Source organism: Rattus norvegicus, chromosome 12 (assembly GCF_036323735.1).
Source record: "Rattus norvegicus strain BN/NHsdMcwi chromosome 12, GRCr8, whole genome shotgun sequence".
In the NCBI taxonomy this organism is placed as follows: domain Eukaryota; kingdom Metazoa; phylum Chordata; class Mammalia; order Rodentia; family Muridae; genus Rattus; species Rattus norvegicus.
The window spans coordinates 51,880,832-51,906,599 of NC_086030.1; the positions used below are offsets into that span (position 1 = coordinate 51,880,832).

The following is a 25,768-nucleotide window of genomic DNA, read 5'->3' on the forward strand; positions in this document are numbered from 1 at the left end:
GGTTTTCTGTGATTTTTAAGTATTTCAGGGGCTGGAGAGATGGCTCAGCAGTTGAGAGCACTGACTGCTCTTCCGGAGGTCTTGAGTTCAATTCCTAGCCACCACATGGTGGCTCACAACTATCTGTATCAGGATCCGTGCCCTCTTCTGATGTGTCTGAAGGCAGTGACAATGCACTCATGCATAAAAGAATAAATAAATCTTAAAAAAATACTTATTTAAAAAAATGAATTCAGACCATTTTCCCTAGACTGTCCTCATTCCCACAAGCTATGTACATAGGCCATACTCAGGTTTGAGAAGCTTCATGAGACGTCCTGCAGATAGTCTTGTTCTGCTTGACACTCACACAAAGCCTGACAGCTTCCACCCCAGCATCCAGAACTGGGCTCTTTCACAGAACTGAGAGGTGTGGTAGACATATTAATGAAGTTCTGGCTTCTGCTCTTCTTGGGCTTGGGTCTGGTGACAAGGGGAGGCAGTGCTGGTAGGAGAATGGCCTCATGGATGGTCTGGGAAGTGATACCTCTTAGCCTAGTAGAGGACAGAGGCGGGAAACACTTGAGCACCTGGGCTGTTCCTACAAGACGTTAGTTACCTGTATTGGTATCCATAGGCAACAGTTAGTGGCTCAAGATACCCAAGCCACTGTCCTTACCTCTACCTATGACAAAAGGAGGCCTACATGCTCTTGGCCCAGGAGTCACGTGTAGAAATCAGGTCCTCAATGTGACTGTCATTAGATAGAGCCACGTAGGTCTCTCTGGGCTATAAAATTGTTTGTTCCACTCCTCCTTCAGTTTTACTGAGTACATACAAATTGTTCAGGTGCCTGACCGTGGCCACCAGGAATGTCTTTCCTGTTTAGACAGGCCAGGAGTCAGCCTCCAAGCAATGATGATGTTTTTGTGGGACTAGATGAAGAGGGAGGGCTTCATGCCAAGGAGCCCCAGACCTGAACTTGGAGGGACGTGCCTGGGCCCAGAAGAAGCAGGTGGAAGAGCAGATCTCTGAACAGCAGCCAGCAAAGGGGCCACCAAGGATGACTAAACATGAGTTCTCAGGAGGTTAGCTCCAAAGACAGGACAAATGACTACAGTTTAGACCTCTGGAACTGACACACTGGAGTCATTCTCAGTGCTGTCCTTCTTTGTAACTCGGCAGCTTTGCAGTACCAAGCTGCCGCTGTCACCACCAACAGTACTGCCCCATGCAAGGTGGGAAGCACAAGGTCAGGTGAGCTAAGCCTTCTACTTTCCCTCCACTCTGCAGTGTAGAAACACACACACACACACACACACACACACACACACACACACAGAGGCACACAGGCACACAGACACATACACAGGCACACACACAAATACATAGACACACAGACATGCATACAGATACACACATGGACAGACACACACACCCACAGACACACAAGTACAACACACAAACACACACAGATACACATACACAGGCACACACAGACAGACAGACATACACACAGGCACAAACACAGACACACACATATAAACATACAGGCACACAATATATACATACACTGGCACACACAGACACACACAGGCTTATAGACACAGGCACACACAGATACACACACACACACAGGTACACATATATATACATACACAGGCATACACACAGACAAACACACAGATATACACACAGGCACACACACAAAGACACAAACACAGACATACACACAAATACACAGGTACACATATACACATACAGATACACACATGGACAGACACACAGACACACAAGCACAACACACAAACACACACAGATACACATACACAGGCACACACACACAGACAGACATACACACAGACACACAGGCACACACAGATGCACACACAAACACACAGGTATACACTTACACAGGCATACACACAAACACACAGATATACACACAGGTATACACATAGACCCACAGGCACACACAGAGACACAAACAAACACACAGACACACACAGGCACACATACACACCCATGCATGCATGCATTCACAAAACTGTGGAATAGGTTTTTCTTTGACCACCAATTAAAGTTCAGCCCCTCCAGGTAGCCTACAGTCCGGTGAGCAAGAAAACAACAGTTGAAAGCCGGGTGTGGTAACGACATGCCTATAATTCCAGCACTTAAGAGGCTGAGGCAGGAGGATTGCTAAGAGTTTTAGGTCAGCCTAGCTATTCCAAAACCCTGCCTTAAAAACAAACCAACAAACAAAAAGCCAACAGCTGAAGCTGGGTGTGGTGGCTCACCCCCATATTCCCAGCTCTAGGGAGTTTGTCCTGGATTATACAGTGAGTTCTAAGCCACCCTGTCCCAAAGTAACAACCAACAGCTGGAGTTTTAACCCGAAGCTTCCAGGCTGAGTATTAGGTAGCATCATGGATGCCTGACCGCATTTCCTGGTTGGGGAGCATAGAACTTCTGGGTTGGCCATACTCTTGAACATCCATAGAAGCAATGAGCATCCCAAACACATGCAGCTGAGAAGCAGATGAACCGATACTGAATGGCTAACCTCACAGATGTCCGTGTTGATTGGCTTTGCACAGAGTCCAGCACAAGAGGGGTGGGGCTCAAAGGCAAACTCCACAGATGACTGATTAGCTCAGCTGATGGAGCAGCTGGAAGCAACCAATACCCACACTGCCTCTCAGAGATCCAGGGGGAGGACACTTTGCTATGGGTAGCAGTGGCCAGGTGCCCAGGCTGCAGCAGTGGTCAAGTGCAGTCATGGGCTGGCGGGGAATAGGTGAGGCCCTGAGAAATTGTGGATGAAGCAGGGTAGAAAAACAAGGAGAGTTCTGGGTAATGGAGTCTGAAGCCTCTTTCCAGCTGAGCATCAAGAATTCCAGTGCAGCCAGGTGGTGGTGGCATACGCCTTTAATCCCAGCACTTGGGAGGCAGAGGCAGGCGTATGTATCTCTTGAGTTTGAGGCAAGCCTGGTTTACAGAGCTGGTTCCAGGACAGCTAGTTTCTACAAAGAGAAACCCTGCCTAGAAAAACAAAGCCCAAAAGAATTGTAGTACAAAAAGAAAAATACAGACAGATGATAGATAGATGAACTTTAGCCCAGTTAGGGGCTTTTGACTGTGAGGGTTGGTAACATGATCAGGTTTAAGGCCTGAGTATACATTATCATGAAGAATCGTCATCTTTTTCAGATAATTTATGGGAATCTCGCAAACAACCACTAAACCCTTGTTTACAGTAAAAGCATCTGACTTCCTCTGACCCGAGATGTAGGCTTTTTCCTTAGCAGCTCTGATCCCAACTACTTGACATCAGGAAGTGGCTTGTGATCTCAACTATGCAGAACAGACTAGACTGGCTTTGACTTTGCAGACCGCCCTACCTCTAGAGCGCTGGAATTAAAGGTGTGCCCACACCTTTGGGAATCCTTCCCAAAGGCAATCTTTTGGGAAATAATGTCAAGAGCCGAGTGACTCTCTCCTTTGAGAAGCCAATGTTGGGTATGCTGTAGTCTTTCCCTGAGCACCAAGCTTTCTATTGATTACCATGTTTATATCTACACACAACTTGGAGCTGGAGAGGTGGTTCAGCAGATAAGGTGGTTTACTGCTTTTGCAGAGGACCTAAGATTGGTTTCTAGCACCTAATAGCTCAAATCCTGGTAGCTCAAATCCATCTATAACTCCAATTCCAGGGGATCCAGCCTCACCAGGTACATGTAGGCAAAACTCACATACATACACATAAAATATAAAAATTAAAAAAAATTGATGTAAATTTTTATCATAAAGCGGGGATGGGAGGTTAATGTAGCCCAAGGAGGCCTCAACACACTTGAATTTATAATCTTCCTGCCTTCAACTCAATGCTGGGCTTAGAGGTGTGTGCTACGAAGCCAGGTTTATGTAGTTGTTGGGCGGAGGCTGGGGCGTGATGTAACCTAGCCAAGCATTCTACCAACTGAGTCACATCCCCACCCCTTAAACTTTCTTTTTTCTTAAAAAATGTATTCTATTTTATGCTCCTGAGTGGTTTGCCTGCAACTATGTGTGCATGGTACCCTTGAGGGTCAGAAGGTGTTAGGTCCCCTGGAACTGAAGTTACAGACATTTGTCAGCTATTACACTGGTGATGGGAAAAGGACGTAGATCCTCTGCAGGAACGAGTGTTCTTACAGTTGTTAAGCCGTCTCCCCAGCCCTGCTAAGCTTACTTTTTAATACGCCCCAACTCTGTTTCATACTAGATAGTCTCAAAATTACTTTCTGCCGCAAAGTTAAGAATCTGGCTTTGTGGAGGTCCCTAATGGGGAAGCCCAAGTTGCTGGTGGTGGTGCTAAGCTGTGTCTCCATAGTATTGCTGACAAAGAGAGTGAGTCAGGGCTAGAACTGGGAGAGGGTGAGGACAAGGGCTTACCTTACGGGGGTGTGGAGTAGCTCCTTAGCCAGGCATTGCATGACTTGGAAGCCCTTTGAAGATGAACCCTTTCTTGCTGGATCAGCTTTGAGTATCAACTACCCTTCCCCTTATAAGTTTGAAACATGGAAAATACATACCATGTTTGTCACTCTGGACCTGGAGTATTAGCTGTTAAGTCAACGATAAAAAGCTATGGTCCATTGAACCACAGAGGTTAGGTATAGAGTTAGGGACTAGGCATGCAAACAGATCTCATTAGGAAAAGGAAATAGAACAGGAGCCATGTATAGGGGGGAGGGGAGAGCTGGAATGGGAGAATCAGGTGGGGAGGAAGAAGGGAGAAGGGGGAAAGGGAGCGAACATGGGGAGACACGGCTAAAAGTAAGGGCCGTATGGGGTAGTACGGAAACTTAATAAAGTAGAAGCTTCCTTAAATATATACAAATATGAAGAGATATAAATGAAATCTCCAAATAATGGGAGAGGCAGAGTCGCAGCTGGTCGTTTCCGTGTTAAAACAAAACAAAACAAACCCCCACAGAAATATTATAAGAATATGTTTTTGTTTTAATCCCAGGTGTGGGGATACCGGACTGCTTCGGAACAGCAGCTGACTACGATTTTCCTCGTGCTCTAGCAGAAGCAGGGTTTTTGCCAGCTGCAGATAGTTTCTGTGATGTTGTGGCATCTGGGAACTTTTCGGAGGGTATATAAATGCTAGGGCCCTGAGAATATTGTGGGTGTTGGTTACAGGTCTCTCTCTCTCTCTCTCTCTCTCTCTCTCTCTCTCTCTCTCTCTCTCCCCCTCCCTCCCTCCCTCCCTCCCTCCCCCCCTCCCCCCCTCCCTTTGTGTGGTTGGTGTTGGTTGTGGTTCGTTAGAAGAAACAAAAGGGGGTTGGGGATTTAGCTCAGTGATAGAGCGCAAGGCCCTGGGTTTGGTCCACAGCTCCGAAAAAAAGAAAAACAAAAAAAAGAAATTAGATTCAGGGCTCGCTCCCCCCCTCTCCCTCTCTCCTTTCTCTCCTATCTAGTGATAGGGGGTAAACAGAGTGGGGAACAAAGGGTGGGAAAAAGAAGACCCCACAAAATATCAAAGACTATTTACATCCAGTACCGGGACTGGGTTGCATCTAATGGAGTCCTTGGCCAAAGGATTCCCATGGGAATTCCCAAAAAAGCCAAGCCGATGGGCTGCTCTCTACAAACTGACAGCAAGGCTTCGTGGCTGGAGATAACAACCACATAAGTCCTTTAACCTGTGTTCAGTGAGATCCATAAAACCTTCATTGCTGTGTTCTGGTGTCTTTGCTACAGGAAAGTACTCTTCCTGATACCAAAAGAGAATTTGTAAACACCAGCCAGCCACAAATCCTTTGCTTACAGTGGTGTCCTGCCTGTAAAATCCCATAGAGCAATGGTGGCACAGAGCTTGGGAGAGTAACCAACCAATACCTGATTTGACTTAAGGTCTACCCCGCAAGATGGAACCCAAACCTGACCAAGAACCAAAGATTAGGTAGTCCAGGAACCTAGGATAAAACCAAATACTACAGTTCTTTTTTAAACAAACAAAACAGTAGCGATGAAATGACTTCTAATGTCATTCTGCTGTACTCAGTGCCTTGCCCAGCCGTCATCAGAGAAGCTCCCTCCTGCAGCAGAAGGGATGGAACACAGAAATACAGCTAAACATGTACCTGAATGGGGTGTCTGTATCACATCCTTCCTAGGGCTCAGGGAATTCCCAGGAAAAGGAGGTGAGAGGACACCAAAAAAACAAGGGAGGCCCTCTATATCACGTGACTCACAGAGACTGAGGCAGCATGCACAGGGCCTGTAAGGGTCTACGCCAAGTCCTCTACATATATATTGTGGCTTCCAGTTTGGTGCTTTTATGGAGTTCTTGAGTGTTCAAACAAATCCTTCTTCTTGGACTCTTTTCTTTCTGTTTGTCTTGTCCAAATCTGATTATGATAGTTTTTTTTAAATCATATTTTGTTATATTTTATTATTCTCCCTTAGAAGCCGGCTTATTTTTCTGAGAGACAGAAAAGGGATGGATCCAGAAGGGAGGGGAGGTGGGGAGGAACTAAGAGGAGTAGAGGAAGGGGAAACTAATCACCATATATTATGTGAGTTAGGGCAACTATTTTCCGTAAAAGGTAAAACAGAAATGTAAAATAATCACAAACACCCTCCTTAGCATTTGAAAGGGAAGAGAAAAAGCATCATAATTGCCTCTCCAATTGCCCCCCTTAAGACTTAAAATACCCAGGTGGGGGGGACTTCCAGTGGAGGGAGGGGAACATCAACCCACCAACAAAACCTTCAACCCAAATTTGTCCAGCCTACGAGATGCACAGGGATAAAGGTGGAGCAGTGACTGGGTGAACAGCCAACTTGTGACTTGGGCCAAACTTGAGACCTAGCCTATGGAAGAGCCAACGCCTGAAACTACTAATGGACACTCTGCTATGCTTGCACACAGGAGCCTAGCATAATTGTCTCTGAGAGGCTTCATCCAGCAGCCGATGGAAAACAGGTGCATAGAACCGTGGCCAAACATCAGGTGGAGCTCAGGTGGAGCTCAGGGAGTCTTGTAGAAGAGTGGGGAAGAGGTTTGAGAAGGCCAGAGGAGTCAAGGACACCACAAGAAGAACCACAGAACCAGCTAACCTGGGCTCATGGGGTCTCTGAGAGACTGAATCACCAACCCAAAGGCATGCAGGGGCTGGGCCTAGGCACCCCTACATAATTGTAACAGATGTGCAGCTTGGTCTCATGTGGGTCCCCTAACAACTGTAGCAGGGGTGGGTGGTGACATGATGTCTCAAGATGGGTGGTATCCAAGGGGGATAATTCCTTTCAGAGAAAGGGGAGGAGATAATGGTGGGACTGGGAGGAGAGGAGGTAGTGGGGCTGTGACTGGGATGTAAAGTGAATAAATAAAATGATGGGGAAAATATATTGTTTAAAAAATATTTAAAATATCTTATGAAAGGGAGGAAGGCGGGGGTGGAATGTTTGTTGAAGCCAATAGTAGAAGGCTATTCCTGCCAAAATAGGGCTATTTTATAGATTTACTTCCTTTTTCTTTGATTCTGCTTAATCTACAGAGTTATATTTTTGTTTTGTTCTGTTTGTTTGTTTTATTTTTGAGGCAGGATCTCTCTATGCTCCTCATAGCCTTGGCTGTCCTGGAACTCACTAGGTAGACCAGGCTGGCCTCAAACTCACAGAGATCCTCCTGCCTCTCCTCCTGAGTGCCCATTACACCACTTTTGTTCAAAAGAATGGAATTTAAGATGTATCTTTTACTTTGGGTGAAAATACACCGTCCTAAACTTCCCCAAAAGATTGTAAGGTTACAATGTTACGTTATTGCTCCTTCCTTCTACACTTAATCTACAATGAATACTAGTGATCCTCCCATTCTGGCTGGTGGAGACAGGAGCATCAGATGTTCAGGGTCTGCTTAGGCTATAGTGGACGCTACCCAGGGCTTAAGGTGCTTGTTTCAAAATCAGATCTTTTCTAAGAAATGACTTGTTTTTGTTTTTTATGTGCATTGGTGTCTTGCCTGCATGAATGCCTGTATGAGGCTGTTGGATACCCTAGAGCTTGTATTAGAAACAACTGAGGTGCCATCTAGGTGGTCTGGAAAAGCAGCCCATATTCTTAATCACTGAGCCATCTCTTCAGCGCCTCAACAACCAAATCTTTTAAGAGCTAATCCTGGAGAGGTGGCTGAGGTTAAGAATACTTGGCTACTCTTCCAGAGGACCTGGGTTCAATTCTCAGCACCCACATGGCAGCTCACCACTATCTGTAAATCCAGTTCAGGGACCAGATACCCTGATACAGACATACAAGTGGGCAAAACACCAATGCACATAAAATAAAAATAAGCAAATTTAAAAAAGAAAGAGTTACTTCAAATGGACCTGACAAGACCTGAACTGGAGGCATCAGTTTACAGACACCAGAAGGTGGGGCTTCCACTTACAGTTAGGATTATCATTTCCACTAAGAAACTAGTATAAGGGCTGGAGAGATGGCTTAGCGGTTAAGAGCACTGACTGCTCTTCCAGAGGTCCTGAGTTCAAATCCCAGCAACCACATGGTCATAACAATCTGTAATGGGATCTGATGCCCTCTTCTGTTGTGTAAGTTATATATAATAAATAAATCCTTTAAAAATTGCATCAACAACTTTATCAAGTCTTTGCCAAGCTGGGTGAACAAAATGACCCTCTAAGTGGAAGCAAATGAAGAATGTCCCAGCCCCTCTTAGGCCTGCCTCCCTTTCTCCCTGTGTCTGTGGGAGAAAATCAGTACACATGTCTTTCCTTAGCAAACCTCCTCTAGGGAACAACTGAGCTACAGCCCTATTCCTCCAGGGTGGCCATGACTGGTCTCTAAGTTGGAAATGAATTAACAGTGTCTTTAATCCCGGGAGAGCTAAGGAAATTGGGAAGAAACCCAGAAAGAAAGTTCTTCCTAGCCTGGTCTCTGGAGCCCCTGCCTTTCACTGAGGCATTGCATCAGAGAATATAGGAGACCTGGTAAGCAAGGATACCTGTTATTTCTGTTGAAAACTTAAAAAAACTGGGTCTCAGCCCTTGTTTTTGGAGTAGAAAAGGGTTGACCTAGGGGAGGGAATCTCCCGGCAAGCTGGGGGTGTGGTGGTCTTGGGAGGAGGTGTCTAAAAGAGAATAGAGTGAGCAGGAATGAGAAGCTGCTTTGGTTTGTGTCTTCCGAACAAGGTTCTTAGCTAGTTAGACTGTTTTCATAATAAAATCTGGAATGGGAAGAGGAGGGAGGCTTCCACCCCCTCACCCTGGTTAGGCTGGCAGGTATGCTGGTCCTGTGTTATTATGTGAAAGAAGAGCACTTGTGGATGGTACGCCATGTTCCCAGATGCCCCAAGGGACAGAGTGGCAGAGAGCCTGTGGCCCTTCTCAGCAGTCAGATAATGTGCACTTGAGGTCCTGTCCAGGGGCTTTCTCCAGCTGTGACTGCTTCTTTTCAGGGCCTCTGCTGCTAAGATGTAGGCATGGCTCAGTGTTCCTTTTCACTCAGTGCCCAAGCTGTAACAACCTCCCCTTTCTTCCTGTCAAATGTTCCCATTTCTCAAGGCCATCAAAGCACCTCAGAGGTTTCTGGGTAATTGTTGTGTGAATTAGTGGTCGGTTCCATGTGACATTCCAACTGGGGAAGTTGCTGAGGAAACCCACGGTTTTGTCTAGCTTTGAACTTCCTAGCAGCAGTCCCCAGGTCCTTGACTAGTGTAGGCAGGTCTCTAAGGAAAGCATACTCGAGGCCGGAGGGTTTTAAGAGAGCTACCTAATTTAGCTTGGGGACCAGGGTGAGACTGGGTTTGAGGGTTTGCAGGTGGAGGATGACATACTCGACGCTTACAGGACTCCACCACTGTGGACTCCAGAACTGACCAGCCTACTCTCTCACAGGCTTACACTCAGTTTGCCGGAAGCTGCTGTAGGTGCATAGACCCATCACCTCCTAGGTGAAAGGCGGAAGGGGCGGCGCCCACCGCCACAAACTCGAAGCTGGTGGCTGGGTAGTATAAGTATCTGAGCGCTAATTGCCTACTAGGCGTGGTCAGTGAGGCGGGGCTTGAAGTGGGCGGGATCTGACCAGGACTAACCTCAGCGTCCTGCACAGGTGAGCAGGACCGGAAGGCAAGGGCGGGGCTTAAGGAACTGAGAGCTTAGACAAGAGAGGTGGAGCCCGGAAGAATGGGGCGTGGTCTGACGGGGATGGGGGCGGAATTCTAAAGAGAAGTGCGCAAACGGGTGTGGCCTGTTGCGGGGGCGGGGCAAAGGGAAAACCCCCTCCCGGGGCGGGGCTTAATGTGAAAGGGCGAGGGGCAGCTCAGCGCAGAGCCATCTAGTCCGGAAGGGCGGGGTCAGGGCGGGGCCAGGGTGGGGCGGAGTCGACGGGTCAGCCTCCCCCAGCTGCGCCCGCTTCCTCTGGCACTCCGGCCCGGCGGAAGTGCGTCAGTTGTTATCCGCTCTGGCCGCTGCCACTACTGTGTCTGCCTCACCGTCCCGGTGCTCAGAAGCTCCGCCACCCGCCGTCCTCGGCCGCCCACTGCTGCTGCCCGCCGGTCGCCATGGGTTGTGTCCCTGGGGGCCTGGTCTAGGGCCGCTGAGAGCCCGCCGCATTCCGGTGCGCCGGGCCGGGACCCGGGGTCCTAGCCCGCGCGGCGTCCAGTGCTGAGAGCCCGCGCCCGGCATGCCCGTCCCGGCCCCGAGCCCGCCCCGGCCCCGAGCCCGCACGGCGCCCTCGCAGCCCGGCGGCACGGCGTAGCAGGCGGCGCGGGGCGCCAAGGTCACCGCCGCGGCGCCGCCATGGAGGCCAAGGTCCGGCCGAGCCGGCGTTCGCGCGCGCAGCGAGATCGCGGCCGGCGTCGGGAAGCTGCCCGGGACGCCCGCGCGCAGAGCCCGTCGTCCGGTGAGGAGCCAGAGCCCAGTCCTGGCAAGGAGAACGCGGGACTCCACGGCGCGCCGCCTCAGCGCCCTACGCCTCTGCGCGCTGCGCGCCCCCCGCGGCGCCGTCGCCGCGAGTCCAGCTCGCAGGAGGAGGAGGTTATTGACGGCTTCGCTATAGCCAGCTTCAGCACCCTGGAGGCCCTGGAGGTAGGTGGGCTGGAAGGCCAGACCCGGGACCAAGGAAACCCATATGCACGCCTCCTGGGCCCGCGCTGCACCTTGCCAGGAAGAGGACCTGGAGTGAGGGGTGTGTGGAAGGACTTAAAGCATGCCAACCAAGCGGGCTTTGCAGCGGTTGTTACTTGTTGCCAAGTTAACGCTGCGTCCGGGACCAGCTGGGGAGTTGGACAGTGTTGAGCCTCGGGAGGCAGCGATGATAAGGTGGACACTTGGGGATTCTTCCTGTTGGGTGATCTCTTAAGGGTTGTTTGGATGAGACCGGGAGTCAAATCCTTCTTGGTGACTACTTATTGCATGGGTATAAGTAATAGGTTTTCTAAAAATACATGTCTGAATGAGTTGTCATGCACAGTATTTGCTGAGCAAAGTGTCCTTCCTATCTTAGGAGAGAAGGAAGTGAGAGAGATGGTCAGCGAGTGAGTGAGTGAGTGGGCGAGCGGGTAGCCACTGTGTCTCTGGACAAGTGGTTGGAAATGCCGGTCAGGCCTAAAGAGCACTAGCAGAACCTTCAGAGGCCCCTAGGAATGCAGAGTGAACACCTTGGGAACCATATCTCACTCCCTGGGCTGTGGTCTTAGGGACAACTGCAACCCTTCTCACTCTTGCCCTGACTGATATCTGCGATTCCCCACTTTCAGGCCAAGCTTGAGAAAGGGGAGTTGGTCATGGCATGTTTAAATTGAGCCCCCCCCCCATTTCATATCCTAATTCTGGGGTCCGCTGGGTCTGTAGAGCTCAGTGAGGGTGGGATGGTGATGGCCACCATGAGTAGCCCTGAGTTGGGTTTGTTCCATACACATTTGAATGAATGCAGGGCCGAGGCACACCTTGTGTTCAGCCCTTGTGTCTTTTGGGGAACACAAGAGATGAGTTCTGGGCCGAAGCCAAAGATCTTAAACTAAGACGATTTTGTGGGGTGTGTTGTCTTGTGTCTGGTGCTGATGTGCTAAGACATATGAAGGCTTCGGGTTTCTGCTTTAGGCATGATAATGACAGTCAGACACTGTGCTAAAGCTCCTACATTACAACCATGGTGCTACCACACGCTCCAGATCTGTAATCTCAATTCCTACCTTGCCACGCCTGTGTCTGCTGGGCCCATAAAGAGCTCCAAAGAGCCTGTAGATGCATTTAGCCTTTTCCGCATTTCTTCTTTGGGCCTCTCTGGGTCTTGGGGTTTACCGCCTCACCTTAAATGCTCTGTCTATCTGTGTATTGTTTGTATTGTACAGCTTAACTCAGCCGTCGATTTAAAATCTCATCTGAAGAAGGTATTCTTAATTCCATTCACCTTACCTTTTGGTTTCGCCTTCTCCCACTCTGTGGAGACTTGACTGGTATCCCTGGATTTTCTGCCCCTCAAACTTGTCAATGGGAGAATTGTGACTACAGGTTCCCCCAGTACCCAGAAGGAAACAACCAAGACTCAACATAGTGAGAAATGAATACCTGTGAAAGGAGGAATAGCCCTTGAAGTCCAGAGTTACTGCCTTAAGGCCACACATCACACTGTCATTAGAACAGCCCATTTGTATCTAGTAGTCTGCTTGTGTTGGCTCCGCTTGTGTTCTCTGGCCTTTCCCCTCCTCTTCTAGGCCACATATATAGAGAGTTGACTCATACAATCTTACTGCTTACTCCAGGTTCTGCCTTACACCTCATGCGCAGCCTCACTTCTGACCTTTCTGAGTTTGGCCTTGGGAAGTACTTGATATCTGGACAGGTCATAGTATCTAGATCATGTCTAGAAGAGTTTTGCTGGTCTCATTTACTGAAACTAGTTTTTCTCCCTGAAGTCAAGTAATTTATAACCCCATCCTATCACAGTGGTGACTAGTTCACTCTGCCAGTTGTCTTTACAGATACGAATTCATTTATCCCATCAAATGACCTTATAAGCAGGTTTGGACACTCCCCACTCTATAGATGAGAGATCCGAGACACAAGAAGACTGGAGTTTACAGTCTGTTCTGCTGCTGGTTCCCTTGCTCTGCAGCCTCCCTCATTTGCTGGGGGAGATGGCCTGCCACATTCTCAGGACCAACAGGACTCCAGCACAGAGAGAGAGCGCTTCTCAACAGTGACTTTAGGATCCCCACATGCTATGACATTATTTGAGTGTCAGCAAAGTCTACATAATCCCCCCAAAGGTAGTTCAGTATATGTGAATGACTTGTGGGATGTATGGGAGAATGTCCCATTAACTTATTTGAAAATGTGTGTGTAGGCTCCCTGTGCCGGGGCACCCTCAGATATCTCTGTTCATCTCCCTTTGTCCTTGTAGGGGTTGCAACCTTTGACTCTTGTATCTGTGAGGATAACTACCTTCCCAAATGTCATGGTGGTGATTGTTGGCTAGAGAGGATGCAGTGTGATACTTAACCACAGATTTAAACTAAGAGCCTCATGCTGTAACTGAGGGCATTCGAGCTGGTCTTCTCTTAACATGTTGGGGAGTGAAGGGCAGGGATCCATAGACCCTTGGTTCCTCCCTCTGGCATTTAGGAAAAATAGATTTTCTTCCTTGTGACAGTTCTCTTTCTGTACTGACAAAGGTAAGAGGACACTGTGCTCCCATCACCCTGCAGTGAAAAGGGTGAGGACCTGGTTTAGGGACAGAAGCATCCTCTCCACTCAGTCCATGTGCCTTAGGTCACTGAACAAGTTGTGCCGGTACCTGTATTTCTAGGAGGCTGACTTATCCCGGCATTCAGCCCCAGGCAGACAAGCACTTTCTATCCCTTAGAGCTAAGACTATGGGGAGCAGGGCTCAGGTCCATGTGGCTTTAAGGTGGCCAGCATCCAGAGCACTAGTTTTTTACTACTATCCCCAAGCAGAAACCACCTGTGCTTTCATGTCATGTGCTTTTGTTGATTTGTTTGTGCAAGTTGATTGAGGGTGATTGAGGGTCGAGCTCTTTAAGAAGGTGAGTGTAAGTGGTGGTGGTGGTGGTGGTGGTGGTGGTGGTGGTGGTGGTGGTGGTGGTGGTGGTGGTGGTACACTCCCAGCACTCTGGAGGCAGAGGCAGGTGGATCTGTTTGTGTGTGTGTGTGTGTGTGTGTGTGTGTGTGTGTGTGTGTGTGTGTGTGTGTGTTTTCAAGGGCAGCCTGGTTTATAGAGCTGATCCCAGGACTTGAAAAACAAAACAACAAAAGAAAAGAAAAAAAACAAAAACAAAACAAGACCAAAAAAAGCTGAGTGTCATGTTGCTTCAGCTCCAATGCAACATTCCATGGGTATCTGCCATTTTTTAGAGCCTCTGTCTGGGGAAATAGCCAGGAACAGATGTATCCTTACACATAAAGAGAGAGGTGCTGTTTACTCCCAATGGAGTCACAGCAAGTAACAGCTATGTCATTTGCACATGCCCTGTCACAAACAGTTTCTTATGTACAGCTTTGTACACGGTGTGGTTTTACAGCATATTTTATGAATTATAAGTCATATGTACTGACCAGAGAATTCAAAAACGAAAAAGAAAAAACAAAACAAAACAAAACAAAACAACCCACAACACTTAGAAAATGTCATGAGCACCACAGCACACAGCATTTGGGGCAATTTTTCTTTTCATCTTTGTCCCCAGTATAGTTCACACTGCACAGGGGTAAGAAGCAATAATGTTCCCTCCCTGTGTAGGCAGTATAGCTCTACCAAGCTCCATTGTGAGGTACCTTCCTCAACTCCATGTAGGTGATATTGGCTACCCAGTTGTGTCTCCTCTGGAAATTCTCCTCCTCCCATTGTAGATGGCATCGCATCCGCATCTCCACTGTAGGATCCTTAACCCGCCATAAATGACACATTACGTGCCCAGTTGTGTACCTTCCTTCTGTGAAGAACAATCTCCTTCCCTGCTCTCTATGGCCACTATAAGGGATCTTATGTGCAAATGACATAGCCTGGGCTATGTAGAGAGACTTTGTGTTAAGGGGGAAAAGCCCAAAAAAGCAAAAACCTGTCAGCCTAGCTAATAGCTACCAGTCTGCTGTGACTGCTGAGAATGGCTGAGCAGCAAACTAGATCCGTGGGTTTATTGTGAGTCTCCTGTTTGCAGGTACAGGTTCTTGGGACACAGTTTGGGAAGGCTGTGTTCTGGGGTGGTCCTTCTGTGAGCTGCTGGTCGGCTGAGTAGGGAGTGCCTCATGATTCAGGATCTCTATACCCTCCATGTCTGTTTTTGTACATAGCTGTGGGAACTGAGACCAGACAGACTGCTAGGTGAGGATAGAAAAGAGCTATGGCCGGCAACATTTTCCATTCAGGAGTCTGTGGTACCTCCTTGTGGCTGCTTCCTGGTGTGAGGTTCAGTGTGTGCACATGCTTCGTCCAAAAGTCACAGGTCTGAAGTCTGGGACCTAACTTTCTCTTAGACTGTACTGGGCATTCCCCGGGGTTGGGTGGGGGTGTTGATCCTACAGCTGTCGGGGGTGAGAGGAAGACCAATCCCTCAGGGGATAAGTGGACATAGCATATGAAGGCAAGGCTATCTCAGGCCCTTTGGCCCACATGAATGCACAGTGCACCTGGGGCAGCCTGTCCCCCAAAACCTTGTCTGGAGCAGACAACTTCTTGGCCTGCCTTGCCTCGCACTGTGATGCAGGCATCCCCCCCCCCAACTGTATAGCTTTTTGAAAGGTCTCATTTATCTTTTGGAAACTCCATACCTTTGGCCACATATAGCTTTTCTTTTTAGCTCACTGGGCCTGTTAACCTCTTGGCTTGAGCTTCTCTGTACATCTAGATCCTTATGGCCACATCTGCCTCCCTGGTGTCCCCATACACCCACTTCAAACCTGGACCTTGGCTTGGAACTACTCTCTGCTTGGAAGGCTCTTTCCCCAACTGTCTTGCTTGCTTAGGAAGGACACAACAGTGAGCAGTACCTCCTGTCCCATCGGGGCTCTTTCTGCTCTTGTCCTCTAACAGGCTGCTCCTTTCTGATTGTCTGCTCCTCAGGGGAGACAGCAGACATCTGTGTTGTTTCTTCTCCCTTCACCATTGACCTACCACTGCCACACACACCCACACCCCCTAACAGATTCAGATCTGCGTGAACAGACTAGTGTGTCACCTGGAGAGACTGAGCCAGCAGTGGTTGTCAACGTGGGGCTCTGAGGGTAGTTCCATGAGTAGAACTTGTTGTTTGATACCCTTTTCCCCTCAATTCTTGTTCTGCTTCAGTGAGAAAGCGGTTTTCCCAAAGCTGCACTCATTTGCTTCTAGGCAGCAGTACTCTTGAGTTCTCACCAGCGCTTGACTCTGACCATCTTGCTTTTGTTTAGAGCCGTAAATTTACTCTGCTGTCAGTTTGTCATTTTGTCTTGCATTTTTTAGCACTGCTATTTCTCTGGCATCTTTACTTTGTGAGTGAGGTCCCTCTAATTTTGGTTCTGAGGTGCAGCATCTCATGGGGACACTGTTCTTGAAGCACCTTCCTGGGCCTTGATGACTGAACCTTGGTTTTGTACTTGAGATCCAGTAACATTTCCATTGTTAGCTCTTGCAGGTGTCTCTGGAACCCCAGAGAGGATTGCATGTATGGGTGGAGTCCATTCCAGGTTTTGCTGTGAGCTTTGATCCTGTATTCCTGTGGGGTTGGTCTGAGACTGTGGTTCTGTCCGCTCTACTGGATTGACAGGTTCTTTGCCCTCTAGAATAGCTACTTTATTACTACACAAAATTCTCAGGTTCCTGAATCCAGCCTTATTAACTGGTGACCAGTTGATCAGTGTGGTTGGTGGCGAGACCTGGCTTTTGAGTGAGGAAACCTATTCAGGAGCACAACCTATGAGCAGAAGCTAAGATCTGATGTATACACGGTATCTAGCAATGCCCATCTGCTAAAGCCCTGGGTACTTCAGCCTGGTTATAGCGTTCAGAAGTCTGGGAGGGGCCTAGTCCCCTCAAGTCCCAGTGACCCAAGCTGTTTACCTCAGCACCCCTCCATCCAGACTCCAGTCATTAGACAACTTCCTTGTTCCCTTCCATGAGCTAACTGGGCCTGCCAAGATGATCCAGGCTTGAATCCAGGCCCAGTATTAGCCTACAGCTCTTCTACCCACTGGGTCAACTTCTGCTAGGTGGGTTAGAACCTCTAATTGTGCTTGGCTGTGGTTGTGGCTTCCAGCTCTGGTTGATAGATAGCTGGGGTAAGGGGGTAGGAGGGGATGCCATGGAGTGTGTATAGGATAGAGTAGAGGGTATGAAACTAATCAGAACTACGGAGGAACACAGGTGGCTGGCTGGCACTCACATCAGCCTGTAGGCCCCAGAGCTCTGCTTTGCAGCCATTGGAGTGGAGTTTGCCTCTGGACCCCTGTGGCCTTCCAAAGGTGTGTGTGCAGTTTCACCTGTGCCAGGAACTACTTTCTCTAAGCAAAGCAGAAGGCACCCTTTGACTGTAGAGGCTGAGCTAAGGTGTGTGCAGTCGATCTGCTTCACCCACCTGGGAGAGCCTGCTGATTCTAACACTTGAACAGATTCAGATCGGTAAGACTGTAGAGGGGTTGAGGGAGGGTGATGCCACCCAGGCCCTCTTTGTCAGGAGCCTGTTGTCAGCCCTCTGAACTTCAGGTTAGAAAGGATCCCTTTGTTTCAGTTGGCAGGAAGTCCCTAAGTATATAACCAGTGAGGCTTTGGCATCCCATCAGACTTCATCCGGTCTCCAGCTCTGTCCAGGTCTGTCTATAGTACATGAGCAGGTAGTCCTGGCCTGGGTTTGGGGTGACCAGGCTGACTGAGCCATTGGGGTAAGCCTCTATCCTATCTGTTCCCCCTTACCTGTGCCAGCCTCAAAGGTCACCTGTAAGATCTGTCACCAGTGAGTGGCAGAAGGCATTGAGAGATATTGTTAGAGTCTGGGGGTTGTGGAGAAAGAGGCTCAGAATGGTGGGTTTCAGGTCCCCTTGAAGGGAACTGGCCAGAGTACAACTGGGAGAGGAGAGGGAGTGCTGGTGACTTTTTGGGGGAGGTTGGTCATTGCATAGCAGCTTAGAAAGTGCTCATTTTAGGTTGGCAAGCTAAGGATCGTGTGGAGGCTGGGACAGGAGGGCCTCAAAGTATCCAAGGTAGCTTCTTAAAGCAGTGTGAGATGAGTGTTGTGGGGTAGTGTTCTAGTGCCGTGCTCTACCTGTGATGTCCCAGGTAGGTATTAGTGTTCCTCAGCGCACCATGAGCTTTAATGTGTGGTTTCTGTTGAAAGTTGGATGGAGAGCTGCTGAGTTTGTGGCCTCTCATGTGCAGAGCTTTTCTAGCCCAGACAGGTGTCTTGCCAGTTGCAGTGTGTGTAGTGTACACAGTTGTGCATTGGGGGTGCCTTCTGGTAGAAACCTGGCCATGACATGGCTCAACAGCCCAGCTCTGATTCTCACGTGAAGCAGCTGCCCCAGGAGGAACAATCCCTTAGACTTCTCAGGTGGCACCTGCATATGCTGTCCCTCTGCCTGTAAGGAGTAGCCGAGTGCCAGAGTGTGGTGTAGCTGCTCCTCAGAGCAAACCCTAGCCTTAACCCATCACTGCCTTGTTGCTTACTGGCAGAAACAGGTCAGTGCTGCACTGTCTTCAAGGTACAGGTGGTCGAAGGATTTCATGTGCTGTGTATCCTCTCAAGAGGCTGCAGCAGTGCTCTCATCTTCCTGCAGAAACAGGCACAGACAGAGTAGGGCATTTTCTGAGTGTAAACTGCTGGCGAGTCACTGGTGAGATCCAGGCCTAGATTCCCAGAGTGGCCAGCTCCATTTGTCCCCACTTTCTTTGTGTTGGTAACACTTGCCTTGGCATCTGACTGACCAGCCGACTCCTAGCTTCCATGTCCAGCTCTTTGCATTTTGGCTGTGATCCTCACCCCTCCCTGCAGTTTCTTCTCCGTCCTGACAATTTTCTCTTTTTTTTTTTTTTTTTTTTTTTTTTTCAGAGCTGAGGACCGAACCCAGGGCCTTGCACTTGCTAGGCAAGCGCTCTACCACTGAGCTAAATCCCCAACCTGACAATTTTCTCTTCTTCAAAAGGCCCAGAGACCTTTCTCTTTGAAAGCCAGAGACCTCACAGGGGTCCTTCTCATCTGCCCTGGCCACACTGCCCCTCAGCCCCTGGCTATGGGGATACTGCTCATCTGTAGCACTTTGTTGCCCTTGACCAGATTCTGTTTTGTATGACCTGCCCTTCCCTCATTCCTTGTTGCCTATAAACTGGAACTTGACTGGCCAGACCCAGACAGGGAAGGAACATAGTGACTGCCCAGGGGAGAGTAAGTGACTTCTGATGAGGTGAGGTCATATTTTTCACTATCCCTAGCTCCCCCCTCCATCTGAGATGGGGATTGGTCAAGCAGAGTTGGGACTATACTGGCTTCTCAAGGCTCTAAATGCAGGAGTTTTCTGTCACCCAGGTATAAAATCTACATTTTCTTCTAGGGTTCCAGGAGCACCATGGACCTATCTCAGGGCTTCTACACATCCCCTAGCAGTAAGCCACTATCTCCTACCTCCTAGGAAGAGGCCCTTTGCCCCTCAACCTTGCCAGCCAGGCGTAGCAGGGACCTCTGTAAACTGCTTGGGAAAGAAAATTCCTTTCCTGCTCTAGGCTTAGTTCCTTATCTGCAGGAAGGGTAATGAGGCAGTATGTGCTTATTCTCCCTGCCAGGCACTGGACACTAGGATGAGAGTTCCATGATGAACATGCTTAGGTCTGTCTAAGACCTTTTAGACTCATATCTACCCTAGGTAGACAGACACTGCTGGACCACAACTGGGCCACTTGTGGACTCCAATGCAGAGAGGAGAGCAGGCCCTTTCCCCTCCTCCACCCATTTTTTTTTTGTTGTTGTTCTTTTTTTCGGAGCTGGGGACCGAACCCAGGGCCTTGCGCTTCCGCTTCCTAGGCAAGCGCTCTACCACTGAGCTAAATCCCCAACGCCAAGAAAGCTCCACCCATTTTTTAACTCACCCAGATCCTTTCATGTCCCAGACTTGTGGCATCAGAAACATCCAGGCTGGCTTCAGCTGCCCCTGTACTACAGAAGAGGCTTTGGGGGACACCCTGGATGACAGCTGAGCAGCAGCTGTGCTGAAGCTTGGAGGGGCCTGGAGTGTGGCAGAAATCAGACATGAGGTGTGTCTTCCCAGGACTCAGAGGAAAAAGTGCTGTTGTGCAGATAGATGGGTTGTTGGCCTGCCCTGTTCCTGACTAAAGAGGATAGGCTGGGAAAATGGCCTTCTGCCCTAGAGCCCCAAACCTTCTCACCTTCTTTCCTGCCTTTGCCACACTTTGTTTCTGCTCTGGGACCACTTTGTTCATCTGGGTTCCCACTTTTAACTGCCCTCATGCAAATCTACATGATCTTATTTCTCACTTTTTATGGCTGTGGGAAATTCTGTGTCTAGAATAAACAGAACTCACATCCTACACAAGAGTGGCCCCAAGCAGGCCATGGCATTAGACCTGAGAGCCCATAGGTCCCTCCTACGTGTTCTCTCCTTTGTAACAAACTACTTGCTATCTTTTGGGCATCTCCCTCATTGACCTTGCCCTAGGGCTTAGTCCTCACAGCAGCTCAGAGGGAAAAAATGCCCCCAAAAAGACATGAGATCAGAGAACAAGACTGTATATAGTCTGTCTGAACAGACCATGGCCTTTCAACAGATTGGAGCTGAAAGGAAAGAAATGTTAGGCTGTGGATGTATTGATTGTGGAGACTGACCAGTAGTACTATTACTCAGGCCAGCAATGGACTTGTGCTTGTTAGGGTCACACATAGTAGGTAATGTGAACCCAAGCACGTGCCTCTCCTGGTTTGGTCTATTGCTATGTATTGTAATGCTAAATTCTAACGGAAGGTCTAGGCCTAGGTGTGACTTCTCAAGTTTACAAGCTTTTTTAATGCAAACCTTGTTCCTTTATTTAAAACTATTGGTTAAATGTGTGGGGCAGAGCACCCCTAGGGAGGTAAGGTGGAGGAGGAATGTGAAGAACTCTAGGAGGGGGACTATGACTGGAATGTAAATCAAAAAATAGGAAAAGAAACCTACTGGTTAAATAAAGTTAGCTACAGCCAGTTACTGGAGGGGTTGGAGGTTTGGGTTAGCCTGGTGGAATGAAGCCACCACAAGGAGGGAGCACGAACACATGGCCAGGAGAAACTGCAAGTATCTGGGTCTGGGGTACACTGCTGGGGAGGTGGCCAGACCGGCAGCTGGAAGAGTAGATTAGGGGTTATTACTCCTCCCCACTCCAGTAATTGTCAAAGTCAAATAAAAGTCTGAGTCTCATTTGTAAGCTAGTCCGGGGTAAGATTAAATTTTTTTTTTGGTTATTTTGTTTGTTTTTTGTTTTTTGTTTTTACTACAAGTGGCCTGCATGCTTCCTTCTCTAATTGCAACTTCTCCCTGAATAGTAAGTACTACTAATGTCAGTGCTTCATACCTTCCGCACCTCGTTCAGCCATAGAACAAGGTCTGCTTTATCTCCAGCTGACCCTCTGCCCAGACAGTGTTGTGTATAGTGCAGCCACTAGACTGAGATCTGAAGGGACGAAGGTTCTTGCCCAGAACCTTGGTGGGTGGAATGGTCAAGATGCTTTGCTCAGCAGTTGCAGGATGGGCTATGGCCCATGGACCCCAGCACTATAGCAGTAGCTCTGGAGTAGCATGTGGCAGCCCCCACTGCTTACTTGGCCTGTACACTACAGCCTGCTGGCAGCTGGGTAGTGGGTATGAAGGTGAGATCCATAAACTTGTAGATTTCGGAGATGGCGTGCAATGGTCTAGAGCCAGCAAGAGGTCATGAGGGCCTACAGAGACGGATATTCATTCCTCTGGGGAACGTATGACACAGGTGCTGTGAATGAAGCTCATTTGGAAGAAGTGTGAGCTGGAGGTGGAAGATCTGAGAGGGAGAGCTCTATTTGCAGCTGGAGGGGCAATTAGATAGCGTGATAGTTGGCACTGCCTACAGGAGTCAGGACTGCAGGGACCTCGTGGTTCATGGGAATCCTGCCTGCAGCCCAGAGAAAAGCAAGCAAGCAGGTTCATAGCGAGGTGAAGTGTGAGGGCTGCTGGGACTTTTCTTTAAACTTGTTTTTACTTCATGTTGATTGGTGTTTTGTCTTTAAGGGGAATCTAGGATCCCATGGAACTGGAATTACAGACAGCTGCAATCTGCCACTTGGTGCTGGGAATTGACCCCAGGCTGTCTAGAAGAACAACCAGTGATTTTAACCACTGAATTATCTAACTCCTGGGGGGGGTTGGGGAGGGGCGTTCTTTTATCCAAGATAAGGTTTTCTCCATGTCCTGTAGCTCTGGCTGTCCTGGAACTTAACTGTAGACCAGGCTGGACTCAGCTCTGCCTGCCCCTGCCTCTGAGTGCTGGGATTAAAGGTGTGTGCCAGGTGGTGACCTGGCTAGGGCTGCTGGGATTTTTAAATAGTTGGTTTGGTCAGAGGGGTCGTTGAATGCTGGAGCAATAGTTGCCCATGTAGGGTTCTTGAACAAGGTTTCAAACAGACTGTTTCTGGGCTAGGCCTCTCTGCTTTGTCTAAAGGGACAGCCTTGGCTTGTTGGTCACAGGAATATGAGTGAGCATGTACCTTCCTGGCTAAAGGAGTGGGGCTGAGCCTCAGGAGGGCCACAATGGGGGTAAGCAGCTTGGACCCCAAAAAGAAGCAAATCTCATTGTGGTTTAGTTTACTGTAGTGCAATTAGAAATTTTGTTGGTGTTGCATAGTAGCACTTGGTGGGAACAGTTACGCTGTTACCATTGGAAATTGAATGGATGTAGGGAAGGTGGGCAGTAGTGGTGCATGCTTTTATTTCCAGCACTTGGGATGGAAGCAGGCAGATCTCCGAGTTTGAGGCTAGCTTGGTCTACATAGTGAGTTCTAGGACAGCCAGAGCTACTCAGAAACCCTGTCTCAAAACCAGAAAGGAAAAAAATAAAATTGAATGGGCAGTTTGCTTTAATACGCACTCAGCTTTGGTATTCTTCCTGAGGAGGGAAACGGGCTTGAAGGCTGGCTATGATTATGAGCCTGTTGCTACAAGCAGGGCCATGTGTGCAGGATTAAATGTTGGTGGGTAACATTGGTGCATATGATAGTCAGATCTGCTCAGGGCTCCCAATTTTTGGCTTCTGCCAGAAGCTTAGGCAGGAGTTGTATTCTCCAGAGTACTAGAGGAAGGTTCCTGGCACAAGGATCTGGAGCACTAAAGACCAGGGTATCTGTTTTGGTTGGCTCTTTTGAGCCTTTAGTATGTACCTTCAGTTTTAAGGTACTCAGTACTGGTTTTATATGTAGATCCAGTGAGTATCTCACAGAATGCCTAAGGCAGGGCACTACATTGAGCCAAGAATATGAAACTTAAGTTTTCTGCATTCTATGAGTGTTTTGAGCCTTTCTTTCCTTAGTGTCCCGGCACTTTTGTGAGTGGCCAATACTTTCCCTGGCTCACTTGAAGTCAGCCATTCTAGAGCTCTGCTTTCTCTTAGACCTGTGGTACCTGAACCTGAGTTTCAAGTCGGCAGTCCCATGCTCCATTGCTGGCTGCCTAGGCCCTGACTTGTGGCTGTACAACCTCTCTCTGAGCTTCAGTGTTTGTCCAGTAGGGGACGGTAGATTGTAGAACAGCTAAAGGCAGCCCCACATTGTGTGTTATTTCCCTTTGATGATCTGAGTATATGTCAGGCCAGTGAGGATCTCTTCCCTCACTGGTGCTCTATAGTCAGGGCTTTTAGAGACAGGTTCTACTGGGTAGTGTTGTGGTCAGACAGACAGAATGACCCACTATTCCCAAGATAGGCCAGATAACGCTCTTTTTGTTTGGTTTTTCTGAGATGGGGTTTCCTGGAACTCACTCTGTAGACTAGGCTGGCCTTGAACTTAAAAATTCATCTGCCTCTGCCTCCTAGCCTTGGGATTAAAGGTATGCGTTGCCTGTGTTCTAATATGTTAGGCAAAAGTGATTTTACACGGGGAGTTTCAGAATAGAGGTTTGGTGACAGCCCTTCTAGTACCTCTTCAGTCACCTTTGTTCCCTCAGGCTCGTGTACACACAAGGTACATTCATGAAGGAAAATTAGAAGGTCTCTTAGGGCAGGGACTAGCTGCCGTCTGTTACTCACCAGCCCTTCTCTAGGCTAAGGGGGGCAGATGGCCAATAAAACAATCCCATGTGTGAGGTGAGACCATAGAATTTACCAGCTGAATTGGAGGGGCCAGTGGAGTCTTTTTGGCTTTTTAAAAGCAAAGTGCCAAATAGATTCAGAGAGAGGATAGTCAGTTTAAACCTGAGGCAGGGGCCTGGTTCTGCAGCCATGTGGCTGTCAGCATCCCTGTCTATTTCTTCCTCCCTTCTCCCTTTCTGGATTTTGGAAAGTGAGGGCTTGCCTCCTGACTGGTGTCCTCCTAGTAAACTTATTGCTTAGTATCCATGAAGTTGACCTCAGTTTGTTTAGACTTTGGGTCTAATACACCCTGGAAGCACCATGTCATTTGTAACATCAGAGTTCTGTAAATCTTTGCTTTTGTACTTCTCAGCCCTTAGCAGCAGGACAGTCTGACAACCCAGGCCCTTGTGGGAAGGTGACCAGATAGTCTGCAGTGTGGGGACAATGAGGTCAGGACACTTGTGTATACTGCAGAAAGTCCTTATAACTCAACCCTGCTCTGACTAAGGCAGGGAGGCAAGCCAGGAGACTTAAATCTTCTCTCTCTGGGAGGAGGAAGCATGGTTGGTGGCTCTGCCTCTGAGGCCTTGTGAAAATAGAGTGGTTCTGTGGTGGCTCTCCTTTGTCTTCCTCATGGTGTTCCCTTACATACAGACTTTCTATTTTATGGGAAGTTTTGTTTTTCTGTAGACCTCTTTGCTGGTCACTGATTTTGGGGGAGTACATGTGTGTGTTTACCTTACTTCTCTGCCACCATTTAGTATGTCAGCTAGGAAGCATTGTAGGGAATTGGTATCACCTGGGAGGGTAGGTAACTTGTGGGGAATTTGATGTCACCTGGGGGCATTTCCTATTTTCTTCTATATAGCATATTGCCAAGGGACACTTCCTAGGTGTCACCTGGTGAGCCCCAGGCCAACATGTCACCTCAGAGAGTTCCCAGGTCTGCCATACATGAAGATTCTACAGTGCTGTATACCGGCCCATGAGGACTTAGGGCCTCATACATCATCCACTCATCACCTGTCCATTCTCTTTTAAACATGGCCTTTTCAAGTTAGAGGCTCCTTACACAGGAGTCACCCTAGCCTTGGAATCTGCTGTCTTCCTAGGGTTCCCACAGGCTGACCAGCATTCCCTTTTCCCTCTGCAGAAGGACATGGCTCTCAAGCCACATGAGCGGAAGGAGAAATGGGATCAACGCCTTGTGAAGAAGCCCCGAGAGTCAGAAAACTGCCCATCTGCGGAGCTGAGTGAGAACAGGCAGCCCCTGGAAGTGGGCAGTCCCACTTGTGATACAGAGCCCACTTGCGATGAAGGGACTAGGAAAGTCCCGTTGCAGCCCTCAAAACAGGTGAGCATCTGTGCCCTTCCTTTCTTAAGACCTGGAGTTGTGGGATCTGTACCAGGACTATACAAGAACCTGGACCCCACCCTTCGGCATTTGGCCTGCCTGGCAATGCACTCCATCGTTGCTGGGCTTGGGGTATGG

The 25,768-nt window shown here is 48.7% G+C and overlaps 1 protein-coding gene across 11 annotated transcripts in view; it reads left to right on the forward strand.

Moving 5' to 3' along the window:
- The first annotated feature begins 10,379 nt into the window (after positions 1–10,379).
- Fbrsl1 (fibrosin-like 1) overlaps positions 10,380–25,768 on the forward strand; it is an 88,505-nt gene continuing 73,116 nt past the window's right edge. For 5 of the 11 annotated variants that reach the window (XM_006249591.5, XM_222254.11, XM_017598563.3 and 2 more), the window contains exons 1-2: positions 10,405–11,078; positions 25,430–25,630. In XM_006249591.5, coding sequence (XP_006249653.1) covers positions 10,791–11,078; positions 25,430–25,630 — 489 coding nt within the window. In that variant the 5' untranslated portion in view covers positions 10,405–10,790. Of the gene's footprint in view, positions 11,079–11,122; positions 11,313–25,429; positions 25,631–25,768 lie in introns of those variants that run through there. The other 6 variants (XM_006249589.5, XM_017598561.3, XM_063271803.1 and 3 more) reach the window with 4 other exon arrangements.